Source organism: Chaetodon trifascialis, chromosome 23 (assembly GCF_039877785.1).
Source record: "Chaetodon trifascialis isolate fChaTrf1 chromosome 23, fChaTrf1.hap1, whole genome shotgun sequence".
Taxonomy (NCBI): domain Eukaryota; kingdom Metazoa; phylum Chordata; class Actinopteri; order Chaetodontiformes; family Chaetodontidae; genus Chaetodon; species Chaetodon trifascialis.
The window spans coordinates 7465866-7493584 of record NC_092078.1 but is presented as its reverse complement, the minus strand read 5'-3'; the positions used below and the strand labels follow the sequence as shown (position 1 = coordinate 7493584).

Sequence of the window (27719 nt, the reverse complement as noted above, 5' to 3'; positions counted from 1 at the left end):
ATTACTACCAGTGACTTTAAAAAGCAAATAATTAGAGTTGTTTGTGTTGCTGTTTTAAAAAGAGCATTAGTTATGGTGTTGCCGTTTCAGCAATTAGTGACTTAAATTCCCATTTTCTACTCGATAAACAAACACACACATAAAATAAATGAAACCAAAGACAGAATTAGTTTTACCATGTTATATTTTCATTTCTGCAGAGACAAAAATGACAAGCAATTTATTTACACAAACCTGTACAAAAGCAAATTAAATTATGTAAAATATCTCATAAATAGAAGTGGACTTGCGTTCAATACACTTTGCCATGTTCAGCTAAGCTGCGTGCATAGTGACTCATATTAAACGATGATAAATTTGTTCCTCAATTTCTATATCAACATCCAAGTCGCAGGACAAATAGTAATGGTTAATATTACAAATCTCATTACACACTGTGAAGGCTATATGAATAGGGGAGAGCACGGACTGAACACACACCTCGGGGCAGCACGGGCATTTTAATGACAGGTGTTGTGGACTTCATGTCAATGTTAAGAAACAAAATCTGATCATGAAACCACCTGCTATCATCTGGATTTCTGCTTAGTGATTATCAGAAAAAGAAAGAAGTCAGAAATAAACTATTGTGTGCTGTAGTCAGTGTAGCTGCCAGTGCATTGGCATTGGTTCTTTCATCTTTCAGGAGTCTTTGTTTTCATTTCATCCGCCCCAGAAATTCAAAGCATCGCCCCGCAATATCATAGCAAACATCGCACCGCTCTTATTTGTAGGTCAGGGTTTCATCACCTACTGATATGCATATACTGTAAATTTATGTGTGAGTGTTGTGTTGCTCGGCACATCCTGAGGTGTGTGTTCTGTCAGCTACTCTCTCTTGCAGCTTTTTTCCCCCCCGCCACTTCCACTCCTCCTGGTAAACCGTCACATTAGCATTTTTATCTCTAGGCTCCCTCAACTCTCAGCAGTCAAATGTCTCCAAGCACTTTTTTTTCCCTTTTCCCACCCCTCTATCTTTCTATGCTTCTATATTCAGTCCTAGAGCTTGTTTCATGCACAAAGAAGGTTACTTGACCTCTGATGTCATACATGTACATGAGTGGAACACGACAAAAAAATCCATTATATCATTATTATTACTACCAACAAGCAACTTTTGAATGTACCTGTACTCATTCAGTAATGCACTATGCTAGGAAATGGATATTTCAACAATATAATTGAACCCGGTGAACAATAGCCATTTGAGTATTAGTCTTACAGGCTCACTGACATTTGACTGGTTGTCCTCCAAGAAGCCTTTGACATCATGGGATTTCATCTAAGATATGCAAATGTAGTTCAGTCCGTTCTTAAATGCCACCCCATCTACTTTTGTAAGCATGTCAACGTAATTGTTTATGCACCATTCCAAACCAACATTTAATCATACCAATTGGTATAAAAAGGCACAATTGCATATTTGCATTCACTCTAGTATTTTTTATGTTTTTTTTTTTTTTTTCTTTTTTCAGAAGCACTCTAAATATACAAAGTGGCACCAGAAAAAAGTAAAACACGTAGTACATTGTCATGATCATTTCCACGCTTTTGACTGATATTGTGTAAGAAATCAATGCATGGGATGACAAAGTAAAATACAAGGTGGAGGTAAAAATTTGCAAATCTCATGGTATAAAGTTGATGTAAAAGAAACATGAAGGATTTTGTGTTTGTGTGGCGGTATAAGAGACGTCGGTGGTATTTGATTTAGTATGAAAAATTAAAAAAAAGTATGGTCTTAATTCATGTACTAAGTTGTACTACATGTTTCTTTAGGTATAACAAAAGCAAGCAACAAGGTGAATTTCCATGTTTACAGGGAAAATTTTTTTGTACATTTTGTTTTACAGTTTTTTTTCTTCTTCCTTCTCAGTAAGTGAAGTAAGTTCCCATTAAACGTGCAGTAAAAAGTAAATATTTATGTATACAGTTGATAAGTATAGGAGCACTTTCTTTCGAACAACGAGTAGTACTTACAGACTATAGATTGCCGGAATGCAAAAAAAAGCAGCTCCGGTCAAACCAAAGGGGTTTTGCTAACATACAAAAAAGTTCCATTGCATCTGATATTCTTTTGCTTTATTACAGTCATGAGATTTTGCGCCTCTGTAGCTGCGAAAAACAAACATCACTGTAGACAAGGAGGCACAACATCTCAACATTGTCATGTGTCTGTGTGTAAGTGGTCGTTAAGCGTCAGCTCTAAGGATGTAATGGATGTTTTAGTTGAGACATCACATTCTTATCGTTCAATCTCAATCCTTCATTTTAAAAAAAACGTCTTCATGTAATGTGTACTTAAAGCAAAGTTCTCCCAGAAAGCTATTTTTTTTTGTGTAATGGGGGAATGCTTCATCCTGTTTGCGAAGCTTTGGTTTCACTTTGACACCATTTTGTCTCAGCCCGGAAAAAAGAAAAACACTTCCTGGTATCTGCCCGTACAGACGTTGCTTTTTGATTGTTCTCCATTGAGCTGATTCTTACATTCGTGCTCAAAGACGCCATCACCATGTACTATGGAAAGCAACATCTACAGTACAAGTGCTAATAGGACTCTTGAACGGCCACGTGTGGGTTAATGTCACCTTGAAGGCTTGAGAAGAAGTGAAAAAGAAGTTGATGCTTGTTGGTCACATGTACATTATGATATTTATTGCTCAGTCTATCACACAACAAAAAAAAAAGAAAAGAAATAACAGTAAAAAGCTGTCCTTGCAGCTGTTTTAGGACCAGCTTGGCCACATTTACACCCTCCTAAGCCTATTATCGGTGTACATCTACAGTATACACTAAATATAGCCAAAACACACACACTATATACTGCATATCTGGCCCATACACACATACAATTTCAACTGCACCTCCGTAATGTTAATCTCGGCATGCCACACACTGTGCTTTCCCAGGATTTTCAGTCAGTACAGCAGCGCCACCGGCCTCAGTTAAAAGAATCTGCGTATGTGTGTGTCTGCGTGTGTGATAGAGGAAAAACAGGGCACGTATCACAACTTGATATAAACAGTAGCATCCCACTTAGGTGATCCGAATATGCACGACCATGTACGCTGCATGCTTTTCCAGCCAACGCGGTGATATGTCATGGCTCTAATTTTGCATTTTCGTAAGAGGGCACTGGTCTGAACCTCGCCAATCAAAGACAAAGAACGAGAGACTGAGGAAAGGTAGCAAGACAAAAGGGAATGAGAGCAGTTAGCGGTGTTGCTGTGGTCCAATGTTTATGTACAATGAGTGACTTTTCACCTGTGAAGAGCGTACGCACTGGTAGGTTAGAATCAGCCGTCATATGTTCATCATAGTGTACCAGTGGTGTTGTAGTCTGAAGCAAGGTGTTGTTGCAGCAAATTCCATCGGCTCCTATTTCTGTCCGAGAATCTCCCTTTCGAGAGAGGACTGAGACAAATATTGTTTTCTGGGCTGAGTATTTAAAGCTTAGTCTTTCCCGTCCTTTACAGGATTTGAATGCGGACAAGTTTTGGTCTGCTATTGAGCAACTTTTATCAACAAACGGTCGAGATGACGGAATCCACGGACAGCTCAGTATGACAGAGACCATTACGTCCAAAGTTTCGTTGCAGCCACTGAACGTCGTGGCCAGAGTGTTGCACATTGTTCGGAAATTTAAAAAAAAAAAAAAAGGCATAAGCAGACACACTTTGAAGTCAAAATAGTCCACATGTACAACTTTGTCTCTAGAAAAAACATAAACAGAAAAAGGAATGGTCTCTTTTTGTACAGTGTCATCTTCAGGGAATGGGGGCCTTCATAGGGAACTGGACGGGGGAGGGGCGGGGGGGTTATGCATGCACGTACTGTATATGTAAAATGAGTTGATTATTGTACAGTTTGACTGTCAGGCAGCAGATCGTGTCCCAAGAGCCCGACTCGCCAGTAGAACAGCCTCATCCCAAGTCCCATCACTGCCCTCAACAGTTTTTCCTCCTCCTCCTTTCTTCCAGGTCATGGCCGGATGTAGCACTTAAAAAATGGTACTATGTTTATATATCCACTTAGATTTTTCACTAAGGAGCTGTTGTAAAAGTCTTTGGAGAAAGTTTAGTCCTATCTTGCGTAGAACAAGGGTGGCTAAAAGCTTCTAGAGCTGTAACGGTGGTGGGTAAGCAACTACGCTCAGTGTTGTAGTGTTTAATGCCATGTGTCGTGGCACAGCAGCTGCCTCAAAAACCCTCCCAGCTCACAGGTACACCTCCCGTCGCGTCAGAGTACCACAGGATGTGGGCTTGTACTCCCCAGTAGGTGCCAGAGGGATCTCCTCAGTGGGGTGGCCCAGCGCCTCCTCCCCGCTTCCCGGCGAGCCGTAGGAAGGCGAGCCAAAGGCCTCGTAGGAGGAGGAGGAGGAAGCCAACTTCTTGTTGAGCAGGTTGCGATTGCGGTCGCCCATCATGTGAGCGGCGGTGGGGTCTCCGTTGGCCATGGCGGCCATGGCGAGGGTCTCTTGGCTGCCGGGCTGCTCTGCGCTGCTGCTGCCGCTGCCGTTGCCGCTCATGAAAGTGGAAAGCTTTGGTTGTTGTGGGGTGGTGGTTGACTTGGATGGCCGTCGCTCAGGCGACGTGCGCACAGGCATCCAGCAGGAGTCCGAGTGGCCGTACTCGTCGCATTCCCTGGTGCACTTGCCAGTCATGGCTACGTCAGGCAAAGGCCGGGCGTCTAGAGGAAGCAGAAGGAGAAAGACAGAAGTAAATGATGCTGTTTGTTTCACGAAAGTGGGGCATTTCATGGCAAAGTCTATTTTCTGGCTACGGAAATTTCCTAGCTCTAAGTGTTTGGTGTGTGTCACATGACTCGGCTATCATGAATTCCTTAATTAGATGCGTGAATCTGTATTTTCTCCCTCATGAGCTCATCACCGCATCTGAATGTTAATGGAGAAGGTGAAAAACAACAAAAAAACTGGTCAGGATGGTCACCAGGCACCTGTTGTCACAGCTGATATAAGATCAGAATTGTATCACTGGTGAACAGAATTAAGCTTGTACGGATAAAATTGCATGTTTTCATGCAGAACCCAGACCCACATGACAGAAACAGAAAACAACAATGAGAGGAAGACTCCACTGGCTACGACAACAGCCTCAAACTAAAAAACAGTGGCGTGAATCAGAGTTGAAATAATGTCATGCTTCAAAACGTGTTTGTGCTGAGAGGGGAAGGGTAGGGAGGGAGGGGGGGGGGGGGGGGGGGGGGCAGCGATGGAGGGAGGTCAGTTTGTGTTTTTCAGTTTGCCTTGATCTAAAATTTAAGACGCACAATTAAGCCTGCTCTGTGTGTGTGTCTGTGATGCGTGTGGGTGAGTATGTTTGCGAGATGGCAGCACCAACAACACCCTATTTTCTTATCTGGTGATTGACAGACGGCAATCACATTCTGATCTAAGTAGCTTAATAGCTTTGTGCGGCTAAAGCGCCCTGATATCCTCTTAAATCCACTAATAGGGGTCTTAACCAATTACCTAGCTAGGAGCTGGCCTCAGATTAACTACGTCTATTATTGTGGAAAGCAAATTATGTGCTTACAATGCTACACCAGGACAACAGGTTGGACGGAGACCGTACTGTCAGTGACTACAGTCAGACAGTGCAAGCGTTTATTCCAGTGCAATATGTGAAAGATAATTATCCCAAATACAGCAAACCAAAGCTGAGTAGCTGGCTCAATATAAGACAAAAACTGTAAGGCGGGGAGGGAGGACGGAGTCTACTCCAAAGCCCTGACCAAATGCTTAGACATTACACAGTGCCAGAGTTAATACGAGTGCCAGTGTTACAGAGATGCTATGTTAGATGTAATTTATTCATGACCTGATGCGAAGTATGGAAAACCAAAATCAAGCAAAAGCGAGGGTGAGTGCAAACCAAGCCAAGCATGCCTTTGCCCATATTAAAAAGAAAAGAAAAACAAGAGTGTGGACCATGGCTTACTTTTAATGCTCTTTTTCTCCTGTAAAAGAAAAAAATAGAACAGAAATCACTCTTTAGGTTTTTTGCACTTATGCAATAGTGTATTTATATAGACTGTATGAGAACCCTTGAGCAGCATTGAAACTGTGACTAAAAGACACAACAGCACCACAACAGTGTTTATGCAGAGCAGACACATGACTGAGGACACGATGCAGCCGAGACAGGGACAGCAAAGAAAGAGGAGATAGGTAAAACAGAATGACAGTCCTCTGTAGTCCTACTGAGTGGAGTTTTTAATCAACAAATGAATCGCTTGTTTCACTACGAATGCCTTTCAGCAAAACATTCGGCTTTAGTTTCAGAGTGCCATTCCTGTGCTGCCAGACACCTTATTACTACCAAACACCTATTAGAACGTCACAAATTAACTTTGCATAGCACGGACTGATGATTGCCAGTCAATATATAGCCGATCCCTTGGGGAGCAACTGCCACTCGATAGAAAAATCAAATAACTTTTTTGTCATTAGCGAGCCCAAACAACTGAGCGCTCCCGTTTAATGAAATGTAAATCGCCAAATAAATGAGAAGAGAGGGCAGAAAATAAATCGAGGGATGCATCACAAATGGTTAACATGCCAGCTGATGTGGTGAAGATGATAACAGTGGCTATGTGGCGGCACGGGAGAAGAGGCCCCTCCCCCTCCTTTTCTCCGGCTCGGCTTGACAAACACAGCCGTCAAAGAGACAAGCGGATACCAGGTACTGATTGTCTCACTCATTTGCACCTACGATTGAGCCGTCAGGCCTCCCACAATGCACATCGGCTCTCGCGAGGCCTCGCCGCCCTGCTCGCCTGCTCGTCCCGGTCGCATTCAGGCAAAAAAATCAGCGGGGGTTGACGGAGGGGGGGACCTCTTGCTTTCCCCGGCTCTCGCAGGTGAGCAGCCAACCTTCGGCATCACATCTCCGCCGCCTGCGCGGCGAGCCGCTGAGGTAGTTAGCCGGCGCTCTTGTGTGTTGTGCGTGCTGAAAGGAGGCTGATTATTTCCTAGCCATGGTCCATTGACTCTGCAGGCTTGCTCAAAATGAAGACGTTTCCCACTGTGCTAATGAGTTGGGCTGCTATATCAAAGAAAAAATGCTCTGTTTTTTTTTCTCCTTCCTCCTTCAAAACTGTCACCTCCCCCTGAGGTCGGGCCATCAATATGAGTACTTTAAAACCACTTAAATCCGTCTGTCTTGTAGCTCTGGACAAATCAGTACGCTAAAGTCGGCTTCAGCCTGAACCCGTGCTTGCACCTGTTGGCTTATGAGTAGCTGTAAGAAATGCTAATTAATTAATTTAATGTCCCCTCAAAGTCCGTCAGATTATTATTTATTCATCCATTCGAGCTTGCTGGCATGTTTGATTCAAACTTTACTACAAATGTAAGTCAGCAGAATGAAAGCAAACGCATAACAATATGGCTGAGAAAAAAAAATCAATTGTAATTGTTTCAAGTATTTCTGCAGAGAAGACACGCAACATTGCTTCCAAACATATCCATAGGCCCTTTCAAGACCCAATTCAGAAATCAGGATGTAGAAAATATCTTCAAAGAAAAGCCCTGAGAGCACACGCAGCACTGTGGCAGGCTTTTGTTACATATTCACAAACATCCCGCGAGCCCACACTATCAGCCACAGCGCGACACAATACATGTGGGTCACTCTGCTGTGTTCAAAAGCCTCCCCGCGACACTGAGAGCTGAACACGGAGGCCCTCCATCCCAGGTTACGTCCCCGGGGCTCGGGCCTTGTTCGGGGATCCGGAGCCAGGCACAGTGTGAGTGCCACAGGCGGGGCCCCCCCATCTCCGTCGCTGAGAGAGAAGAGCTTTCAGCCAAGCGGGGAAGGGCGGGGGCAGCTCTGTTCATAATGGCCCACAACGCAAGCCATTAGCCCTCTTTTACGTTTACTCAAAAGAGGCTTCCGGAAGAGCGAGGGAGAGGTGGATCAGGGGAGCGGCGGGCAGAACGGAAGAGCGGCCGCTTTCCCGGAGATGTAATTCCACGTGGACAAAAGTCGCACGCTGCTGAACCGATGATCACCCAGCGAGACGCCACCGTGCAGCGGCGCTCTGAGATATTTGTGCCTCGCGCTGTCTGCAGTGAAGACTTTCTTCATTTGTGCGAGGCTGAAAGTGGGCCAGTGGCTGCACTGGTTGAGCTGTGGCTTTTCTTAGCTGGCTTTAGTCAGCCACCCTATCAGCTGACTAGCTTACACTGTGGGATATTTCAAAGACCCTCCACTGCGGGGCTACAGTAGCGATTTGATGCGGCGTCTTTAGCGTTCGCTAAGATGCCGCAGTGGTCGGGAAAGGGTTAGACTGTCATCGCTTCTGGGCATATGTGTGCTAATGTCTGCTGCGTGGGCATTTCTGGGCAATTACGGATCAGTGTGTTTGTTTGTGTCGTAGTACTGTACACTGTGTTTTCACAGCCGCGTGTCAGCAAAGTCCACTTGCCAGTCCGCGTTCATCTACGTCACCGACGCTTTCACTTCTGAGCTGCCTCGTCCCCCGCACCATCACTTCTTTCCTCTCCTTCCTTGCTCTGTATCTCGATGCGAAACGCTGCTATACAGACTGAAGCGCCGCAACCTTTTGCCCTCTTTTTTCCGGCCGGCAGATTCGACCCGAACAGCTGAGGCACTGGGAGGCGGGGATGGAAGGAGGGAGATGGGAAAAAAAAGAAAGGCTGGGAGGGACGAGGACAAAACAGAGGTGATGCGCCTGCATGTATTTTTGTGAGACTGCGCTGTGTCTTTGACAGACATTGCAGGCGGCCGGACGGCAGATAGGGGTCAGAGCGGAAAGGGAGGAGGAGGGCATGTGGGAGAGGATGAAGAAGAGAGGGGAGGGATGAATAGAAAGAGAATAAAGGAGAAGGAGAGAGTCAAGGAGGGAGAGAGTGTGTGCTGAGTATAGCAGGGTCAGGGCCTGGGAGAAGGGAAACAGCAGATTGAGTGGAGAAGACAGCATGGCTGCCTCTGGGCCGTCACAGGCCAAACACACTGCCAAAGAGAGCAGTGGAGAGGAGAGGAGAGCAGGGGAGACAGGAGGAGAGGAGGAAGAATTGAGGACATTAGCAAAGACAGGAGGAGAGAGGAGGGGGAGGGAGGACAGAAGAGGAACACAGGAGGAGGAAGAGTGATGATAAAGGGAACTTTGATGACACGAGATGCACCGCGCTGTAAATCAATGCATGTGCTCCCATGTGCTCGCACACATTAACTTATCAAGTCAAAGAGCTTGATTTAGCCTTTTTAAGGTTTCAAATTATCCTTCCGACAATGAACTCCTCTGTGCAGGCACATGCTCACTGCTCCAATAACTCTAACAGACTTCCATCACGTTACATCCGTCACATTAAGAAAACTAAAAAAGAAACACACTTTAACATCCAAACTGCATTTACACCCGTCCACATGCTTCCAATTTGAAGCCAGAATGGAACATCTTCTGGATCGAGACAAGGGAAAAGGGTTTTTCCGGGCTGTGGCAGAAAAGGCGCGAGAGGGCGCCTGCGTGCGAACAGCGAGTCTGGCTCGGAAACGGGCTCGTGATTGCCTCGCACCCCCTCATCAAAGGCCTCCCCGTACGGACAGATCTATTTCGCGCGGCAGAGCAATCAGCGTGAAGATGAGAGCGTACGTTGCCGGCTGTCGTACAGATTACTCCGCACGGCTGAGGGAAGGAAAATGAAATATTTATCCTGAAAAACCAGCTGTTGGAAGCGCTCCTGACAAAATAGGAGAGGAGAAAGAAAGGAGACAAATGAGAAGTGATACAAGGAGGCAGCAGCAAAAAGGAGACGGCGATAGGAATGAAGCTCAAACTAAAAACAACACCAAAGCGAGCGAGCGAGCGAGCGAGCGTTATCTCCGCACTTTCTCTGCAGCCGTCTTTCTTGTTTCTCCCGTTCTTCCCATTCTCGCCTCTAATAGGGTCCCACTTAATTAGGTGAAACTTGCCGACTAATTACGGTGTAAGATCGAGGCTCCCCGTGTTTGGCTGTCTCGCTTTGCGGGGCCCCTGTGGCATCGCCTCGCAGCTGAGAGGTCCTCAGCATCAAAGACAGACAGACACTGAACTCGCACAACTCTAGGTGGCTGTGGGGAAGGAAAAGGAAGGAAATGAGGAAAAAGAGAGAAGAAGAAGAAGAAAGAGGGGCCTGAGAGGAGAAAGTAAGGTGAGGGCAGAAGAGAGAAGGGAGCGACGAGAGAAAGAGGAGGTGTTGAATTATTAACGTGTGACGGCGAGTTCAGACGGAACAATATCCACAGGAAAAAGCGATATTTGTCTTTCTCTTGCTGAGATGTTTGCCAGACAATTAAGGAGGGATGGATGAGAGAAAGCGACGCAGTGGTGCAGGGGAAAATGAGAACAAAGGGGGAGTCCCGGGGAGCAGTGACCTTTTAAAACGCAAGTCATGCCGTGCACCGCCAGCAACGGCATTAATTGATGGCATTAACGTCAGCGGGGGAGTTTTTTTTTTTTTTTTTTTTTTTCCAGCGGCACAGTTAAGTTAAATCCGAACCTCAAATATGTAACCCAGACATCTTGTCAGCGGGAGGCCAATTTGATCGAAGGCGCAGAAAATAACGTGTTGTCTGTCCCTCTTAATTACCGTTGTATACACCAGAAATGAGAGTTCTTTCCTCGTAACCTTTCTCGCCGAAGCAGTGCCGCTTCCAGGCCAGCCGGAGGAATGCTGTTGAAAGTGGCAGCAGGTGATCTATTCTCTGAGCTTCTTGAAGTATTTACTGCCTGGCAAGGGCGACGGAGGGAATCATCTGGAGCCCCCCGCCACGCCTCGAGAGGTGCAGGACGGGCGCGAAACGAAGGGGGGGAAAAAAAAAAGAAACAGAAAGGAGAGGCTGAGAGAGTGAGTGAGAGAAAAGATACAGAGGGCCTGATCGAGTTTCGTAATGAGCTGTCACCTCCTTTTGCCTCGCTTTTTCAAGATGCCCGACCTCTGTGTGGAACAAAGACTCAGCGTAAGAAATACACATGAAGGCCATCCAGTGCTTGCAGGAGACGTTTTCCGGGCTACATGTAGCTAGATGGCTTCCTTTTCCTTCGTTAGCAGCTGCTCGTACGCTAACTAGCATTACAATCACACCACAGGTAGGCATTATGGGTATGATATGCCTGCTTTTCTTCCAGCAGGGTCAATACTCCTTCCGGAATAATGAATGTACAGCGGCCTGCTCCTGAGATAATTAATTGAGGAGAGATTAACTAGCATAATTTCATTCTGGTGACGATCTCTTAGCCAATTATCAAATGCAGCTTGCACTCTCGCTTCCCCTCTGCACACATCCCCTCTCTCCGGGTCTCTACCTCTCTCTGCCCATTTGAGCAGTCGGCGCTCGAGCCCATAAATAAAGCGTCCCTGCGTGTCATGCTCCCTCGTTCATCTTGCATGCGTACGCAGGCTTACATGCATGCGGAGGCACGTGCAGGCGACAGCTTCTCGTACAGCAGCTGGTGGTCGTGTTTACTGGAAGCCTGCTTTGTCCGTCTCGCACATGCGCACACGCACACACCAATGAGGACGCCACAGACCGGTGTCCTTAGAGCACATCTGACCCCTGACCTCATCTATAAGTGGAACAACAGCAGGATGATGTGGAGAGGGGAGAAGCAGCGTGACTCATCCACTCTGCTAATAAGAATGATGCTGCTGGCGTCCTGCCACACACACACACACACACACACGCACACACACACACACACACTACTGAAATGAAGCTTGAAACGACGCCTAACTCAAAAAACACCTCCAAAATATGCTCTGAAATCCACAAGATCTGCAAACAAAAGGATTTTCTCATCAGCCTTTCATATTACCCTTGAAACATAACGCTTACAATCACCTCTGCTAGCTACAACTCACATCTTTGTCTATGTAATTCATTTACGCCTGAAAAACACCCAATTACAGCACAAAGTCTTTTTGTGTGTGTGAGTGTGTGTGCTGTTTTCTTCAGCACGGCACTCTGAGCTTATACAAAACACTCTGGAAGACCCGGAAGGATTAGCATTAGCCGCTCTGCTATGGTGCACACATGCAACACTGCTAGCAACCGATAAAACAATATGACATTCTCAGCTCATTTTCGCACCACACACACGCACACACACGCACACACACACACACACACACACTGTGTGGCTCAAGCAAACGCAACATCAACCATGCAGCATGTGTGAAGCTCGTGTGTGCGTCGGTGCCACAGACAAGACGAAAACAGTATTATTTGATAAGACAAACACAGGATGAAGGGGTGGTGGGTGTGTAGAAAATGGTAGGGCTTACTGAGCTACTGAGTGTGTGAGCGAGGGGTTAAAACGGTTAAAAAAATGTGTTTTTTTTTATTGTTTATTATTCCTCTAAATTCTTTCTCTCTCACACACACACCATCTCCTCCCATCCCTCGTTCTCTCTCTCTCTCTAGTCTTTAGAAAAAGAAGTGTCATTGCTTCTCCTCCACTGTTACTCTTATCGCACACTCCCAGGCACACTCGCACAATAGCCTGTTTTACACCATTAAATGGTTATTTGTCAAAATACAATTTCGATTAAATCCCTCCTAAAATAAAAAAATAAAATGGGGGGAAAAAGCCAGTGATTTCTGTTTTTTTACTGATCGTGCTAATATGAGAGGACATCTAAATCGTGGTCAGGCACACTGCGGTTTCGAAGATGATTTGGGGGCTGGTTCAAAAATACAACAGCCAATGGAGCGCTGGTGTTTGTTTTTTTTATCTGATGCAGTTAAAATGAATGGCGGCTACACAGAACATAGTGCAAGTTCAGCACATGTTCTTCCCTAAGCAGCGCATGAAATATGAAGCTTTCAGCATCGCACCACTTGGCAAAGACCCTCCTCACACAAGCAGCAAATTTGCATCAGAATTTCATTATGTGCCTTAAATTTAGTATGACCTACATATCTCAGATACAGTTCCGTTCATGTATTTTATGTCAAAATAGAAAAAGCACCAAAACAACTCTACATATATAAAAAAAATAAATAAAGAAAGAAAAAAGATTGTCAGTCTGTCCTCTCAATGCAAAATGTCCTCTCTCAACATCCAAAAGTTCCACTTGTGACAAGCAGTTAGCAGTGGCGGGCTACCTAGTTAGCTTGTGAGTCAGCCAAAAGGAAGAAAAAAAAAAAAACACCCTCTACCTACCATGCTTGTCATCCTGAGTGTAGCAATTAGCTCTCAGCTGCTAGCACAGTCTAGGCCAGAGCGAGCTGAGCATGGTGAGTCACGACCTTAATGGAAAGCTAGTGGTAGAAATGCGGTGGGGGTAATTATGCTGACCTCAAGGGGACAGGCTTTCAGGTTTTCGGCGTGTGGGCTCATAAACAGGAAAACTGAGCTCCACTCCAGGGCGAAAGAAAAAAAAAAAAAAGGCATATTATCCGGGGCCTGTGTTTCCCAGAGGGATTAGTTTTCTGTGTTTCAGCAGGTTCACAAAACATGATGGACTCCTGTGTTCTACCTCAAAACTCTGAGGGGAGCTGTGCTGCTCAGGTCCTGTTGATTTGGGTCGAGGCTTGCTGTTTACTTTGCAAATTCTGCCTTTTCATCAGTTTTGTGGGAGTTGTGAACAGTACACGCGTTAAAATAATGATGAATTTAAAATAATCTATTCTGAACCGTCACCCAGTACAAAAACACCAGGCAAAGCGCTGCCTTTAACCCCGCTTTAAACGCTTTATTTACGTGCCTTTTTGGTCATCTTTCCTATCAAGTCACCATGGTTTTTAACTCGCAGGCTTCATTATTAAGAGACTGGGACGTGACAACACTCCCAGACACAGCGCCGCACTGTAACACCCAGGCAAACCAAACAAGGGATCAGACAGGTTTTCGAGACGTTTCCCTTCAGAACAGACAGGACTCCTGCTGGGAGGGTTAAAAACAAACTGCATCAAATGGCTGTGCACAGTGCAGCCCCTTGATGAAAGTGTTTAAAGGATGTGCCAGTCAGCAAATAGGTTCTCCAGCACCTCTTTAATGTATCCTTGAGTCTGACCAGGGTGCCTGTGCTGTGAAAAACCACCCGCGGTGTTTGAGTGTTCAAACATGGAAGGCTTCTGTGACAGCGTGGAGGCCTCACCTTACATGACAGACGTGCTGGAGGAGGATCGATCGCCTCAATTTGCATGCTAGTCATACGTTTGGACGAAAACACGTCCAGGTAGACCGCCAAAATGTCACCATAAACTGGTCCGGCTCCTGCGAGGAGAGGCTCTGGAGCTCGGCGAGAATCGTCATCTTTGATTTCTTGAGTGCCTTAAACACTATCCAGCCACTCTTGCTTAGGCAGCTCAGAGCGATACAGCCTGATAACGCCAAGGTGTCCTGGATTATAGACTATCTCACAGATAGGCCACAGTTTGTTCCATCCCGGAGCAGTATATTGGATTTGCTGCTGCAGAGAGGCACTGTGCTGTCACCTTCCTTATTCACTCTCTATCTCTGACTTGAGACTCAGCTGGGGGTCACGCCACGTCCAGATTTTCTCTGATGATTCCTCCATTATGGGACGCATCGGTCAGAGAGAGGAGGGGTATGTGACCCTGCTGGGGAGATGTGCTGCATGATGCGAGGTGGACCACCTGCAGACGACCATTTGAAAGGAGGGTTTCTGATGAGTGACACCTGTCGTCGTGAGCCACTCATTTAACGAGCTACTCATTATTAAGATGTTGGGTAATTCAGGTGCTACAGCAGCACAAAGGCAAAAAGAAGTTAAAAGAGAAACTTGCCACATAAATAATTATAGGAAATTAAAAGAAAGAATAGTGTCATATTGTCCTGGTCACATAGTGATGAGATCAGTAGCAGCAAGTCAGGAACGTATGTTATATGTAAGGGAAATATGATATCATTGGGTATCATAACCTACTACACATATACTGCATGTGTACTGTTTATGTATCTATCTATAGATATAGATTTAAATATAGATAGATATATAAGTCTTAAAATGGTTAATATCAATTTATTAGTAGTAGTACTAGTGTTAATTCCACTCTCCATCATGTATTTTGAGGTTGACAGCATTAAAATGAAGAAATAATAATGCATGTACATATTTTTCTGTCCCCTTTTATGTGTTTATTTGCATGCATGTGTCAACTACAAGGACATGCAAGCTGTGTACACGCCACCCACGCCTTCTCCCCATCCCTAAGAGCTTTTGCATGTTGGGTCAAATTATGCAGCGCGAAGAAGCAAAAAGCCCATCTGAACATTTTCACTATCTTTTACTCCCTGCCCTGCTTCACCAGCGAAGGGGGTGTCGGCGACAGTGGCAAACCACATCTTAAACATTCATCAGTGCATGATTCTGTTTCCAGCAACAAACGCCACAGGGAGACAGCGAGGCTCTTTTCAGTCATCACTCAAAAGTCGCTTCCCATCCTTGGAGCTCCATGTCTAGATGCGAATGCGATTGGAGACTGGGAAGCAAGTTTCACATTAACATTCACATGAATCACATGGATGAACAAGAGAGGGAGATGACTGGAAGTGAAACAGGCCCTGGATTGGAGTCACTAACCATGCCACTCTTTCAACCCACAACACACACCCTTCTTAACAGGCCAGTTTAGCAATATAGAACTACAGCGCCATGTCTGGAGCCATACACAGTGTATTATTTAAAGCACCAGGGGCCCAATTTGTCACTCTGGTGGGCTCATCACAGGCGAACATCCTTTATGAAATGCACTTTTCACGCTGCCTGTCGGAGGGATCAAAGCAGCAGCAGCCTTGCCCGTTTCTCCCTCTTCAGTTTCCCTGCTCCGATTGCCACTGACAAAATGAGTCAATTTAAACCAAATGGATCCCCTATCAAAATAACGAGAGCGAGTCAGGGAGACAGACAGGGAGAAAGAGATTCATATCGTGGGTGGGTGAGGTTTGGACAGGTGGGCAGTAACTGGGGAATATGGACACTCAGCCTCTCTTATATTGATGGAAAATGGTTGGATATAGAACATAAATGCCATCACTGGATTAGAGTTGAAGCCAGTTTTCAGCTAAATGGAGAAGCTTGTCAGACTTAGCATGGAAAAAGTCAATGTGTGGAAGGAATAGTTTAGTTCCTCTGCTGTTCCTCTGAGACCCACGTTACACATGGGGTCTGTCATTATGCCTTTGTCTGAAATATACAGTAAGAATGAGCACTACCGCTGGTCTAATCCAGACATTTTATACATTATGTTCATTTGACAGAACATGTTCAGGACAAAAATACCTTCAAGGTGAATTTTAATACAATAGGACTCTTCAGGGCTGCACTGAATGTTATTTTTTAACGTTCAAAGCTTTTCTTGAATGAAGATTTGAATCTCTCGACATCAACACTGAAATCCTTGAACAAGATCCACAAATTGAATAATGAGAGTCATCAGATAAAATGACATTTGTTGTTTTCTTCCTAAATCGGTTTTCTCTGGTGAATAAAACGAGTGCCAAGCCAATGCAAATACATAAAACGATCATTTTTGAAAAGGTTGTTTTTGAAGCGCTAAACGCCAGCATACGGAACCAGTTAAAAACATGTTTTTGGAAATGACTGCATCTATCTTTTTTAAATCAGTGTTGACTTTTGGACTTTACAACTCTCCGGAGTGATAAGAAACTGGATCACAGGAGTTGGAGACAATCTTTTGCAGCCACCGCTGGAATCCATCTTTGCAAACAGCATAATACTGATAATAATGTTAGTGGAGCCTAATCTTTATTTGCAACTGTGCAGAAATACTGGGGTTAAACAGAATGAAAAGACATGGAAAAATGCTGCACTGCATGCAAATGTTGATTTAGAATTGAATGTCATCATTACGAAGCTGAGCTTAGAAGCTTTGAACTATTCGGCGCAGCCCCCGACTCTTTAGTAGCATCTAGTGGAGGCTTTGGGAAACTACAACCACATTTGTAAAAATGAAAACAAAAAATGCGTAACTTCCATTTTTTGATCGTCTTTCGGAAATTCAAATATGAAAACATGCAATATTTCAACACTTCATATCTGAGCTATTTTTCTGTGTCTACTCGACTTCTCCGCAGAGCACACGCTGACTTGGATGAGGCGGAATCACAACACTCAAGCTAGCAGCAACTAAAAAAAGCATGCCTCGAAACTGCAGCTTGCAAAAAAAGTGCTGTGGATGTTTGCAATGTTAGCAAATGTGATGTAGCAAACATCAGCTGTTAGCTCATGTGGTTAACATTAGCTATGCCATAGTCTTTTTCTTTTTTTTTTCTTACCCTTGGGATGAAAAAAGGTTGACGAGTGGCTCGTTCAGAGGGCATCTGGTCATGGGCTGCAGGTAGAGGACAGCTCCAGCACATAGACAGAGCCGGCTGTTTCAAAAGCCTTAATTGTCAGCAGCCGAAAGTTGTAATGCAGCACAAAGCGGACATTGATCAGCAATTCTTAAGAACTTGCTGATATTTGGTGCAAATCTTACAGATTGCAGCTTGAAGAGGCCCTTGAAGGTGGTAAATTAATACCTGAGGAGTTCAAAAGCCTCAGCATTCTGTACATTATTTCTGGCTCATGTGATACTCAAATTAATTTGACATAAGATGACACCAAGTACATAACAGAACTTCACCGTGCCTTTTCTCCTTTGCCTTTGAAGCACAGAAAACATGCTTCATTATTCATCCAGCTTGACAGGCCTATTTCCCCCCCTCCCCCCTAGCCCCTCTCCCACCACCCCCTCCCCACTCCGTTTTTAGCAAAGCTCTCGACCAATTGATTTTTCCTCTTTCCTCTGTCTGCTTTTTTTTTTCCCTCTCTGTCCTTGATTCTCATGCTTCTTGGTTGTGGGAAATATTTATTCACATTGATCGCCGAGAGAGCTGATGGGTCTTTCATGAGCGTCAGAACTCAAACTGTTTTTGTCCCACCGATGTCTCCAAATATCAATCACCAGTGGGAGAAGCGCGGGCCGGACTACAGATTAGGGCAATAAAGCCCCAAAGGCCAGACTCATTTTCCTGCACGAGAATAGAGAATAGAAAAATATACACCAGACACCAATCGCCTGACCCGTGATGGAGTGTTTTCTGTGTACTCTGTGATGCATCTTGCGTGCTATCGGTGCTCAGACACAGTGTTTTAAGAGACAAATAGAACTTCTCCCCAGATGATTGAAACACCTGAAGCAGATCCAGACACTGCCTAAGTTCAACCCGGAGGTGCGAAGTCGCTGAGGTGCTGCACATGACGCGGTGCGGAGGGCTGGAGGGAGCTCTCCAATGATAATTCCTGCATCTGCGTGGTCTCCATTAAAAATGCAGCGCCGACAGGATATTTTCCGCATCAAATTTTCATAGCATCAAGCCGTCTCGACAGCCCTGTCTTAGACTCGCACTCACACAACGATGAAGTTCTCAGAGCCGATGTGTCTCCCTTCCTCTCTGAATGAATGCAGTATGGTTTATATATGAGGGATGCAGACAGGGTGTTGTGCCATGGTTCACAGTGGTATTCCTCAAGGACCTTCCCCTGTATGTGTGCTATCCCCCTGATGAACACCGCCAACAGTGACTCACATGCGTGGACGCACACATACACAAACATCACTGTTTGCAAGCTCCCCTGTCTGCACATATATTAAAAAAAAACCACATGAATTGTGTCCAACTGAGGCTGAGTTCTTATTATTCACAAAAAAATGGTCTACAAGTTGCTGGTGCCTCGTTCCAGGTTGTCATTTGCGCCTTGAGAATAGTGTGTGTGTTACATGTGACACACACATACATTTATAGTCAGCAGCCCACACATATAATACTGTACAGGCCGCTGACATAATATACAGTACAGCTGGCGGCCAAACTAGTAAACACATTATGTGTAATCCTCATGAATATCATGACCTGATCTGACTCAACTGCTCTTTTCACATTTTCATATTCATATTCTGCTGTCACATCCAAGATAAAAGCACATCATTCCAGCAAAATAAAACTCTGCGAAGCCCCGTTCCACCAATTGCTGCATGCAAGGTCATATGTAAATAGGCTTCCCTCGCAGCGAGGGAGACAGAGGCATCACCATCCGTGTCAGCATCGTATGAAAAAAAAAAAAAGGCAAAAGCCACGTTTGATAAATACGCCCGGTGCATGGTCGCACGCTTCTCCCTTGGCTTGAGCAAATAGTCTGCGAGGAAATGGAGAGCTCTGGAGGTTTCAGCGCCGCACGGGAGGCGATGAAGATGTACGCTCAACACGTTGGTCACTTCACCTCATTATCACCGCTGCACTGCATACTCCTGTGTTCCCTTGTCATGTGTGGAGACCAGAAACAGGCCTGAAACTCGTTCCGGGCCCCATTAAAACCCTTATCGAGGAGAAAGCTTTCAAGAAAGAAGTTGTAAAAAATTATATTAAACTAATAGTTCTGGATTTATCACTTTCTATGCACAGAGCCGGAGAGAGAGAGAGAGAAAGCAAGAGAGAGGAAAAAAAAACCTTTTGATGACTCCCAACTTAATCCTAGCAAAGCTGACAGAGTATTTGCTTTCTATCCAGTTCACTGGTTGAAAGATTAGCATTATCTCCGTCCTTTTGATGAAAAGAATACACCAAGAATAGGACAGAGTAGTTGAAACCACGCTATAACATAGACAGTGAGTCATATGAGGGTCTGGCTCTGTGGAAGGCCGTGCAGTGTTAATACCTGATGAGCGTCACTTGAAGGGGGGGGGGGGGGAAGCAATGATATGTATTTACTTCCTTTGTTTCCTCTTGAGGGACGAATGAGGGAGGGAGTGTGGGGGGGGGGGGCTCGCTGGGGTACAGCGGAGTTTGCAACCAAATTAAGAGAGAGAGAGAAACATAATCAGTGAGTGGTCGAGAGAGAGTGCGAGATGCAAGTGTGTATGAGAGAGAGAGAGACTGGTAATATGCTTGGGAATTTAATAAGGCTCAGCGCTCCTCAATAATATCACCCGCTTCACAGAGTCCTCTGGGAAACATGAAATGTGCCGATAAAGGATGATGCCTCCCTCTGACAAACGGGGTGTGCTAAAAGCGCTGTAGAGGAGAAAAAAAAAAAAAAAAACAGCCACGCGCCGCCGCCATAGCTAGCGCACATGCTAATGTGCCCCGGGCTACACTTTAAAGAATTATTCACTTTCTTCTCCTTATGCTGCGATTCTCCAAACCTCCCCTCTTTAAGGTCACACGCACACTGCACACTTATTCAGACGGCAGCCGAAAAATGTCGGCTTTATTCACGGGATTGTTAGTGGACGCGGGAGGTGCGTTTAAGAGAGGTTCCCGTTTGTGTTTTTGCATGTGTGTGTGCGTTTAAGCCTGTCCAGCCATGTTGAATATGCAGAAAGCTGCAGCAGAGATTTGTCATGGCACCACAGCTTTGCTTCTGTGGATGATAAAGAGCGAGAAGTGCTTTCGCAAGAAGAGGCAGTGATTACTCAGACTGCGCTGAAGGTAAACGCAATATATGCCGAAAGCTTGCACGCGCCTAAATATAACACCTATACGTGATTGTCAAATATCTTATTCCAAAACTGGAGGCATGAGGGTGCTTCTGTATCAGCCTCCACTCTGTCTGGGAAGGCTTTCCACAACATTTTGGAGCCTGGCTGCAGGGGTTTGCTCCATTAATGTTGAGCGATGCCGTCGATGTTCCAATTCATCACAAAGGCTGTTTGATAGCGGTAAAGCCGGGCTCTGCGCAGGTCAGTCAAGGTCTTCCACACCAAACTCAGGGAAAAAAAAGTAGTATTTTACACTCAGGCTTCTCAGCCTTTTTCCTGAAGGGACCCCTTTTCCTACCAATGAGTAAATTGATATGTTTCATGGACATTTCACTTTATGTTCAGTGCATAACAAAAACAGGACGAGGCTGTTTCGCAGAGAGTGAAGGCTCACACTCCATAAAATACACATATTCGCCTTTAACTAGTTGCTTATTAGCACGCATTGTAATATTTAATATTACTGACTAATACCTTATTCTGGGGGTCTGCGTTATTCAGAGTAAGGGTTAGGTTATTAAAATCGTAATTCGTGTACAACAAAGTCCTTACTTTATACCAGTTATCAGTTAATTAGGAGGTGATTGAGGGTAAACTCTTAGTTAATGGCCTAGTCCTTGTAGAATATGGGCACGCAGAATCAGGTATTAAAAAGTGCTTTTTAATGACTAATAGAGACAATAACCTTTCTTTATGGATGTTGCATTGCTGCCAGCTGCATTGTCCTCTTGAAAACGCACTGTTGTTTGAGATATCATTGTGTATTATGTCATTAGTATTTCCCTTACCTGCAACTCAAAGGTCTTGCGTTGTGTTGAGTAGCAGTGTCATGTTATGAGGCTCACATTACCACTTCCCTCCTTTGCTTTTGGTCGGCTGGAAGTGGATGTGACTTATCAATATATTTGGGAGCCCACGTGTTCACGCACAGCAGCTTTTAGCCAACTGTTGATGAGCTGCTGTGGGACTTTTCCTTTGCTGAGCGCTGTTAGGCCGACTACCTCCACACCGTTTCCTTTTTGGACCAATCACTGTTACGCCCGCGTCTGCGTTTGTGACTCTCTCGTGTCGCACTTTTGCCGAGTTTCCCCGAGTTATGTTTAAGAGCAGCCCCTCTCATGTGTGTCAAACCTAATGCATTCATGTTGACACCAACACGACCGAGGAACGCTCCCCTGACCTGTCATGTCCTGTCTAACAAACGGAGACAGACAGCCTCTCACTCTGCTGAGTCCTATGACATTTACATACCACACTGCCTGCTCGTGTAGGAGTCGCCCTCAGGCTGTACCAGGCCTTGAATTTAGGACATTTTCAGTCACGTCACCTGCCCTCCCACCCCCTCGCTCCCCCCCGCCTTGTCGCTACCTCACCAGGACCTGCTCACGCTTGACAAAAAGAACCCCAAACATGTACCTTGCTCCACTGCCGCCAAAACGGGCTGCTGGCTTTCAGACGGGGGACACAAACCGTGAAAGGGAAAAAAACATGGCCCATTTCTCTCCCTTCCTCCCTCCCTCCCTCCCTCCCTCCCTCCCTCCCTCCCTCCTATCTGAGCAGACATTGATGTTCACATTCTTCCTTTCATGGCAACTCTGTCTATCAAGGCTCACCTGCTCTTTTGTCTTCACTAATCCGTTCTCTCACGCTCGCTCAATCTTTTTTTTTCTTTCCTTCAGTACCTTTGAATATTTCCTCCTTGTTGTCCCCGTAGTCGTTCTTCCTCCCTTCCCCTTCCCCTCACCCCCCCATTTCTCTCATTATCTGCCTCTGTCTCCGCTGATCGGCCAACGACTCCCTATTGGCAAATTCATGAGATTGATCATTTTTACACGGGTGGGTGGATTTACTAAAAGGGCCCCTCTCCTCTCTCTTCCCCACCAAACACGCGGCTCCGACACACTATATGGCACCCACACCCCTGCCGGTAAGGCTCTGAAGCCCTATCACTTAACATGCACTGGGCTCAACTCCCAGGAGGAGAGAGAGAGAGGCTATGGGAGAGAAGGAGAAGAAAGCGGAGTAACGTCTGAGAGGAATACTAATAAAGTGCAGCACTCGAGAAAAAGGAGCAGGGGAAAGACGGTGGCGGCGCTCTGGTGCAACAAAATTACCACTTAATTTGATTCAATATGGTAGCATCTCCGCTTTCTACCCGTCTCGTGTTTTGCGTGCGCGAACGTGTGCGTCAAATTATGTGAATATGTGTACGACTGTGTGTAAAGTGGGCCCACAGGCATGCAAAGATACAGAGTTATAGAATTCTCCACTTAAGATATTCATAAGCCTTAAGGGACTCTGGGTGCTCCACTCTTTCTCTATTTTTTCTTTAATGTGTGCGTGCATGTGAGTGTGTGTTCACGCCGATGTGCGTGTGTGTGTGAGTGAGTGAGTGTGGTCGGCTTCTGTGTGCAGACAGAGAGAGGGAGAGGTTGCATTAGCATGATTAAAAGGACAGTAACAAATGACTGCTGTCTCAGAGAAGCCATGTGACTATCACAACAGGATATAGGCCGAGTATATCAAGACACACACACACACACACGCTCCCTCATGATTTGAAGTTCCCTCTTGAAGAGAGATGGAGTGGCGGGAAATGAGCGACGAGGGATGTTGAGGAGACGCACGACGCTGCATCTTGTATGTGACAACTTTGAGAATTTGCTTGATTGTATACGTCGCGCGTGGCGTTTTAAGAGCCCGCGTGAGCACGCGTGTGTTCGGAGGCATCAAATATTAATGGGCACGTGGTCGCTGGTGAAGCCTCATTATCACAATTTCTTTTGGGGGAAGAATACAGAAGAGAGAGTTTTCTTTCATAGCTACAACTGCTGAGTTGCAGGCAAAGGCAGGCGCTAAAAATAGCCTCAAGGTTTCATGCGCCGTAAACCCAATTCCATGCTCTCATACTGGGTGGAAGAGTGTTTTTTTGTTTTTTTTAAAAACTGGTTTTGCTCATTATTATTCAACAACTATGTGGACTGTTTCTCGTCATTGCAGCTTTTAATCATTTAGCCGAGAACGTCTTGCCTGGTGCTGGCTCAGCTTTCAATAACAGCCACCCTCAACGCATTTAGCCATGGCGCTGCATTGAACCTCTGCTAGCCAAGTGCACTCTTTTCCAGCTGCTCTCAGAATAAGGAAAATGCTATAACCTTGTTCATGTTAGCATAGTGGAAAGAACATGCTTCTCCCTTTGCCTGTGGCAGCATTCAGCTGACGTTCATTAATATTAGAGGCAGAGGAAGAGAGAGAGGGAGTGAGAGAAAAAGATTCTGCGGTACATTAGCGGCCAGATTTATTGACGTCTTTGCGCCGTGAATGTGGCAGGTGCTCTTAGGCTACTTGTGAACAGCGGAACTCCCCTCGACTCCTGCCTCAGGAGATAAGTTTGCGGGGGGAAAAAACACACACGCGCGCCGCATCCTGTCAAGGTTGCTGAGACGTTGCAGGAACTTTATGAATGTTCTCTGTCTTGTCAGGGCACAGTGTGCAGCCTCTCGCTGACAGCAGGCGCAGAGTGATGGAGGGTCTGTGCATGGCGTTGCCAACGGCTGAAAATCACCTGCTGAACCTGTGGCCAGACCTTGAAAACAGGCTTAGACCACTTCTGCAGCCTCTACGTCATATTTAAAATCTTTCAAACATCATGAGCACGAGGCCGAATATTCCAACTAAGAGTGAGAGGAGGACAAAAGAGAGCAAACTACCACCTGAGCTTCCTGCACAAGACAACCTTAAAAACAACTGTTCCATTAATACACGCTCATTTTTCCTCTCTTGATGGGTGAGGCTCATTTTACAGCTATAAATCAGGCCTGCAAAGAATCTTTCTTTACTCATGCTGACATTTATTTTCGATTGTCTTGACAACGCAGTTGGTAGCGTGACAAATCTACACCAAATCAGTTTTATTTTCCACAATAACCTCACGTTGGAGCTTGTTTATCAGTCAGGAAGCCTCTCTTTGGCACACGACCCTGCCTCGTTCTGTTTACCTCACCATCGATGTGATAATGCTTCATTCAAGTCTAAAGGCCCGTAAACATGCCAGATCTTTAAACCCAGCTGCACATGACAAAACACTGTTGGATCCCTCTTGAGCCACATGCAACTCATTTATTGTTTGTTTTATGAGACGCTTTGACTTTTATATGGTTTCACCAGATGAATCTGCAACATGTTATAGTCCAAGAACAGACATGAAAATACAGGATTGTTACCAGCAGATGAATGTAATATATACTGTACATGTCCTGTATGGTTTTGATTCATTTCTTGGCACTACCCCAAGCCACAATCATAACCTTTTCACCCCGGCTCATATGTCTCTCGCAGGCCTGAGGCGAAACAGCGAGCTCCATCACTCACTGGATGGGAACTGATGTATGGGACTACGCATCGGTTCAATACCATTTAATTGTATTAGGCCTAAAGTATGAGATTAGTCTTCAAATCTGTCCAGAAGAAACAGGGATGCTCTGTGAGCGCCGGCGGAAGCGTACTAAATTGATGTGAATCCGACACAGTCTAACGGGGGAAAAAGCCGACTCTGGTCTCAGGAGATAATGACTGCTTGGTTTGTTTCTGCGGGTCAGCCTGGCCATTTCAGGGCTTGGGAGGTGTAGCCATTGATGTGTCAGAACTATTTATCCCTCCCTCATCACTAAATATTCCATGCAACTTGATTTTCATCCTCGTACCTTGCTTAAAGCTCCGAGACAAGTTGTCTGGTATGACGCTTGTGAAATAAATTAGAAAAGGGAAGGGGAGAATAAATCACATTTTCATTGGATTTCGTAGCGAGGGAGCCTCGGCAAGAATCAAAGGAATGAGCTTAGGCTATGAAACGCCATCTATTCTTGGATTGTGTTCGTCCTATATATTTGGGAGTTGCTGTGCTGCTGCATAGCATAAATAATGTGCTGCTGTAGTGGGCTTTGAAATGGTTTTGTGGCATATGAAAGGCCTGAGTGTCCATGGTTGAGAAAACAGGAAAAGAAAGGAGGACAAGCGTTTATTCCCAGCAAATACACTCAAATTGTTGCAAGGATGCACGCTACTGTACATACAGTACAAGCTCATTTAGCTGTCTCTTTATTTCCTTCTTTGCACTGCATAGAGCACATTGTGTCATCCTTAAAATTGCCTGAAACAAAGCTTTTTTCTGTTTGCATGTGTGGGAGTGCGATGACATGCGAATGCGCCAACCAATCTTCAACACTATGCAGAGATTTTGTAATTCAAACGCCGAAGCATTCTGGGTACTAAATCTCCACCAATCGATTGGAGCTGTGGATATCATAGCAAGGCAGGGAAACCCACCAAATATTTAATACACAACAAACATATCAGCCGCTAACAGCTGAGTATGGATTAGGCCATCTTCCTCAAAGTGAGCGCATGTTTACCGACACAAACAAAGCTAGGGAGCATATTACCGAGATACACATTGCTCAGTGCCAGCATATGAATGTTAAATTAGACTATATTGAGGTTTGGAACGGCTGTGGCTGTGGCATTTGCTGCAGAAAGGGAAAAAAATAAACAATAATGTTGCATATAAGGCTGCTCAGTTCAAGATTCAGAGGTTATTCATCTGGTAAATGCTGAGACGTGAGGTCGATTTAATGGCAAATTTCATGAACTTATATTTAGACAGCGACTGTTTTAGTTTGTGCATTCTTGACGAGTTGAATGCATCGTAATATTGGCGTTTTAATGCCGAAAGACTTTAAAGCTTCGCCATCTGTGCACAGAGCTCATCCAAACAGATGCTGAAATAGCGGCATTCCTCTCTCTCGTGTTAAATTTTTGTCCCCACTCTTCACCCTCATCTCTTCGCTGTTTGGAGGCGTTTTGATAGAGTAGCACCCGCCACTGGTAAACAGGAAAAACAAATGGGCTCTGAGCTCATGGATGTAGATGGGTATTGTTTTTTATTGATTTCCATTGGCTGAGGAGCTGGTGACAGGGAGTCTCCACTCATCAGGGCAGGTTATCGATTAGCCGAGGAGGAGCAGCAGGGGGGCGCGAAGGGGTCAAGCGTGCGAGTGAAAAGAGTTGGAATGTGGCCCGTTGGAAAGGCAAAGCACAGCCGTGATCCCTGACACCGGTAATTAACGTGTGAAATGCAGTCAATTTCTCTTCGGGCGGAAAAGGGCTGTTGCAAAGTCAACATTTTGCTTGCATAAGGGAACGGTCTCACATCCGCGAGCACTTACAGAATTAAAGTATCCTGCAGAAGGTGTCGGTCCAGCACAACCGGCTGAATTGCAGTGCAAGGTCAGGTGCTAGGTGGTCACACTTAATGCAGGAAAAAATACAGCTTCTGATGTAGGGGCTGCACCACCGAGGTAGCCCATTAACAGTAGTTATGATAGCATTAGCTTTAAATACCTCCCTAAATAATAATAAATCCCTTTGCCCTCATCCCTTTAAATAGCCATGCCTATGTTGTAAAAGTCTGCACTTAGAGGACAACAGTACACTCAGAGGTAGGTGAGACAGATGACATTTTGAACCCCCGCAAGGACTGAATCATTACAAGCACCTCCCCACTGGAAGTGTGGTGGGATCAGCAATATTTCACACTGACAGAAGGACCTGACAGCAGGCGTCCACACACAAGCCCGACTCCTCTTCTCCCTTTTATTTATATATTTCCGTGTCTCTTTCTGTACCCCCCATAAATTTAGGAGTTGCCAGATTGGATCAAAAGCACCTCGACTTCAAATGTACTCTTTTACGCTATCACAAACTTCTCCACTTGAAGAGGTATGCTCACCGGAAAAAAAAAAAAAAAAGTGTGTGAGTGTGTTGAGTGTGTGATTAGAAATCTCAAACTCAACAGACTTTCCCGACACTTCTTCTTTATGTGTCTAATCAGCATCAGAATGTAAATGTGTCTTTGGCTTGAGCTGGAGTGATAGGACCTGAATCAGTATGTGTCTGCTTAACACCGAAGTGTTTAAAATGCCCGATGAGTGCCCCTCTATCCAACTCCCTCTCCGCTCCTCTCTCTTTCCTCTGACTTTGTTGCTGATGTATATGCAGAACACACAACATTAGGACTCTGGTTCTGCTGATTGAACCCATTTGCTGCAGACTCTTGTGTCTATCCCCGCACCCATTAGATAATGC

The 27719-nt window shown here is 45.3% G+C and overlaps 1 protein-coding gene across 6 annotated transcripts in view; it reads right to left on the bottom strand.

Annotated features, from left to right (window-relative positions):
* The window catches only part of pcdh7b (protocadherin 7b), a 141114-nt gene that overhangs the window by 32971 nt on the left and 80424 nt on the right, over positions 1-27719 (bottom strand). For 2 of the 6 annotated variants that reach the window (XM_070992911.1, XM_070992910.1), the window contains 2 exons: positions 6000-6018; positions 167-4728 (listed from right to left, as the gene is read on the bottom strand). In XM_070992911.1, coding sequence (XP_070849012.1) covers positions 6002-6018 — 17 coding nt within the window. In that variant the 3' untranslated portion in view covers positions 167-4728; positions 6000-6001. Of the gene's footprint in view, positions 1-166; positions 4729-5999; positions 6019-27719 lie in introns of those variants that run through there. The other 4 variants (XM_070992912.1, XR_011603563.1, XM_070992909.1 and 1 more) reach the window with 4 other exon arrangements.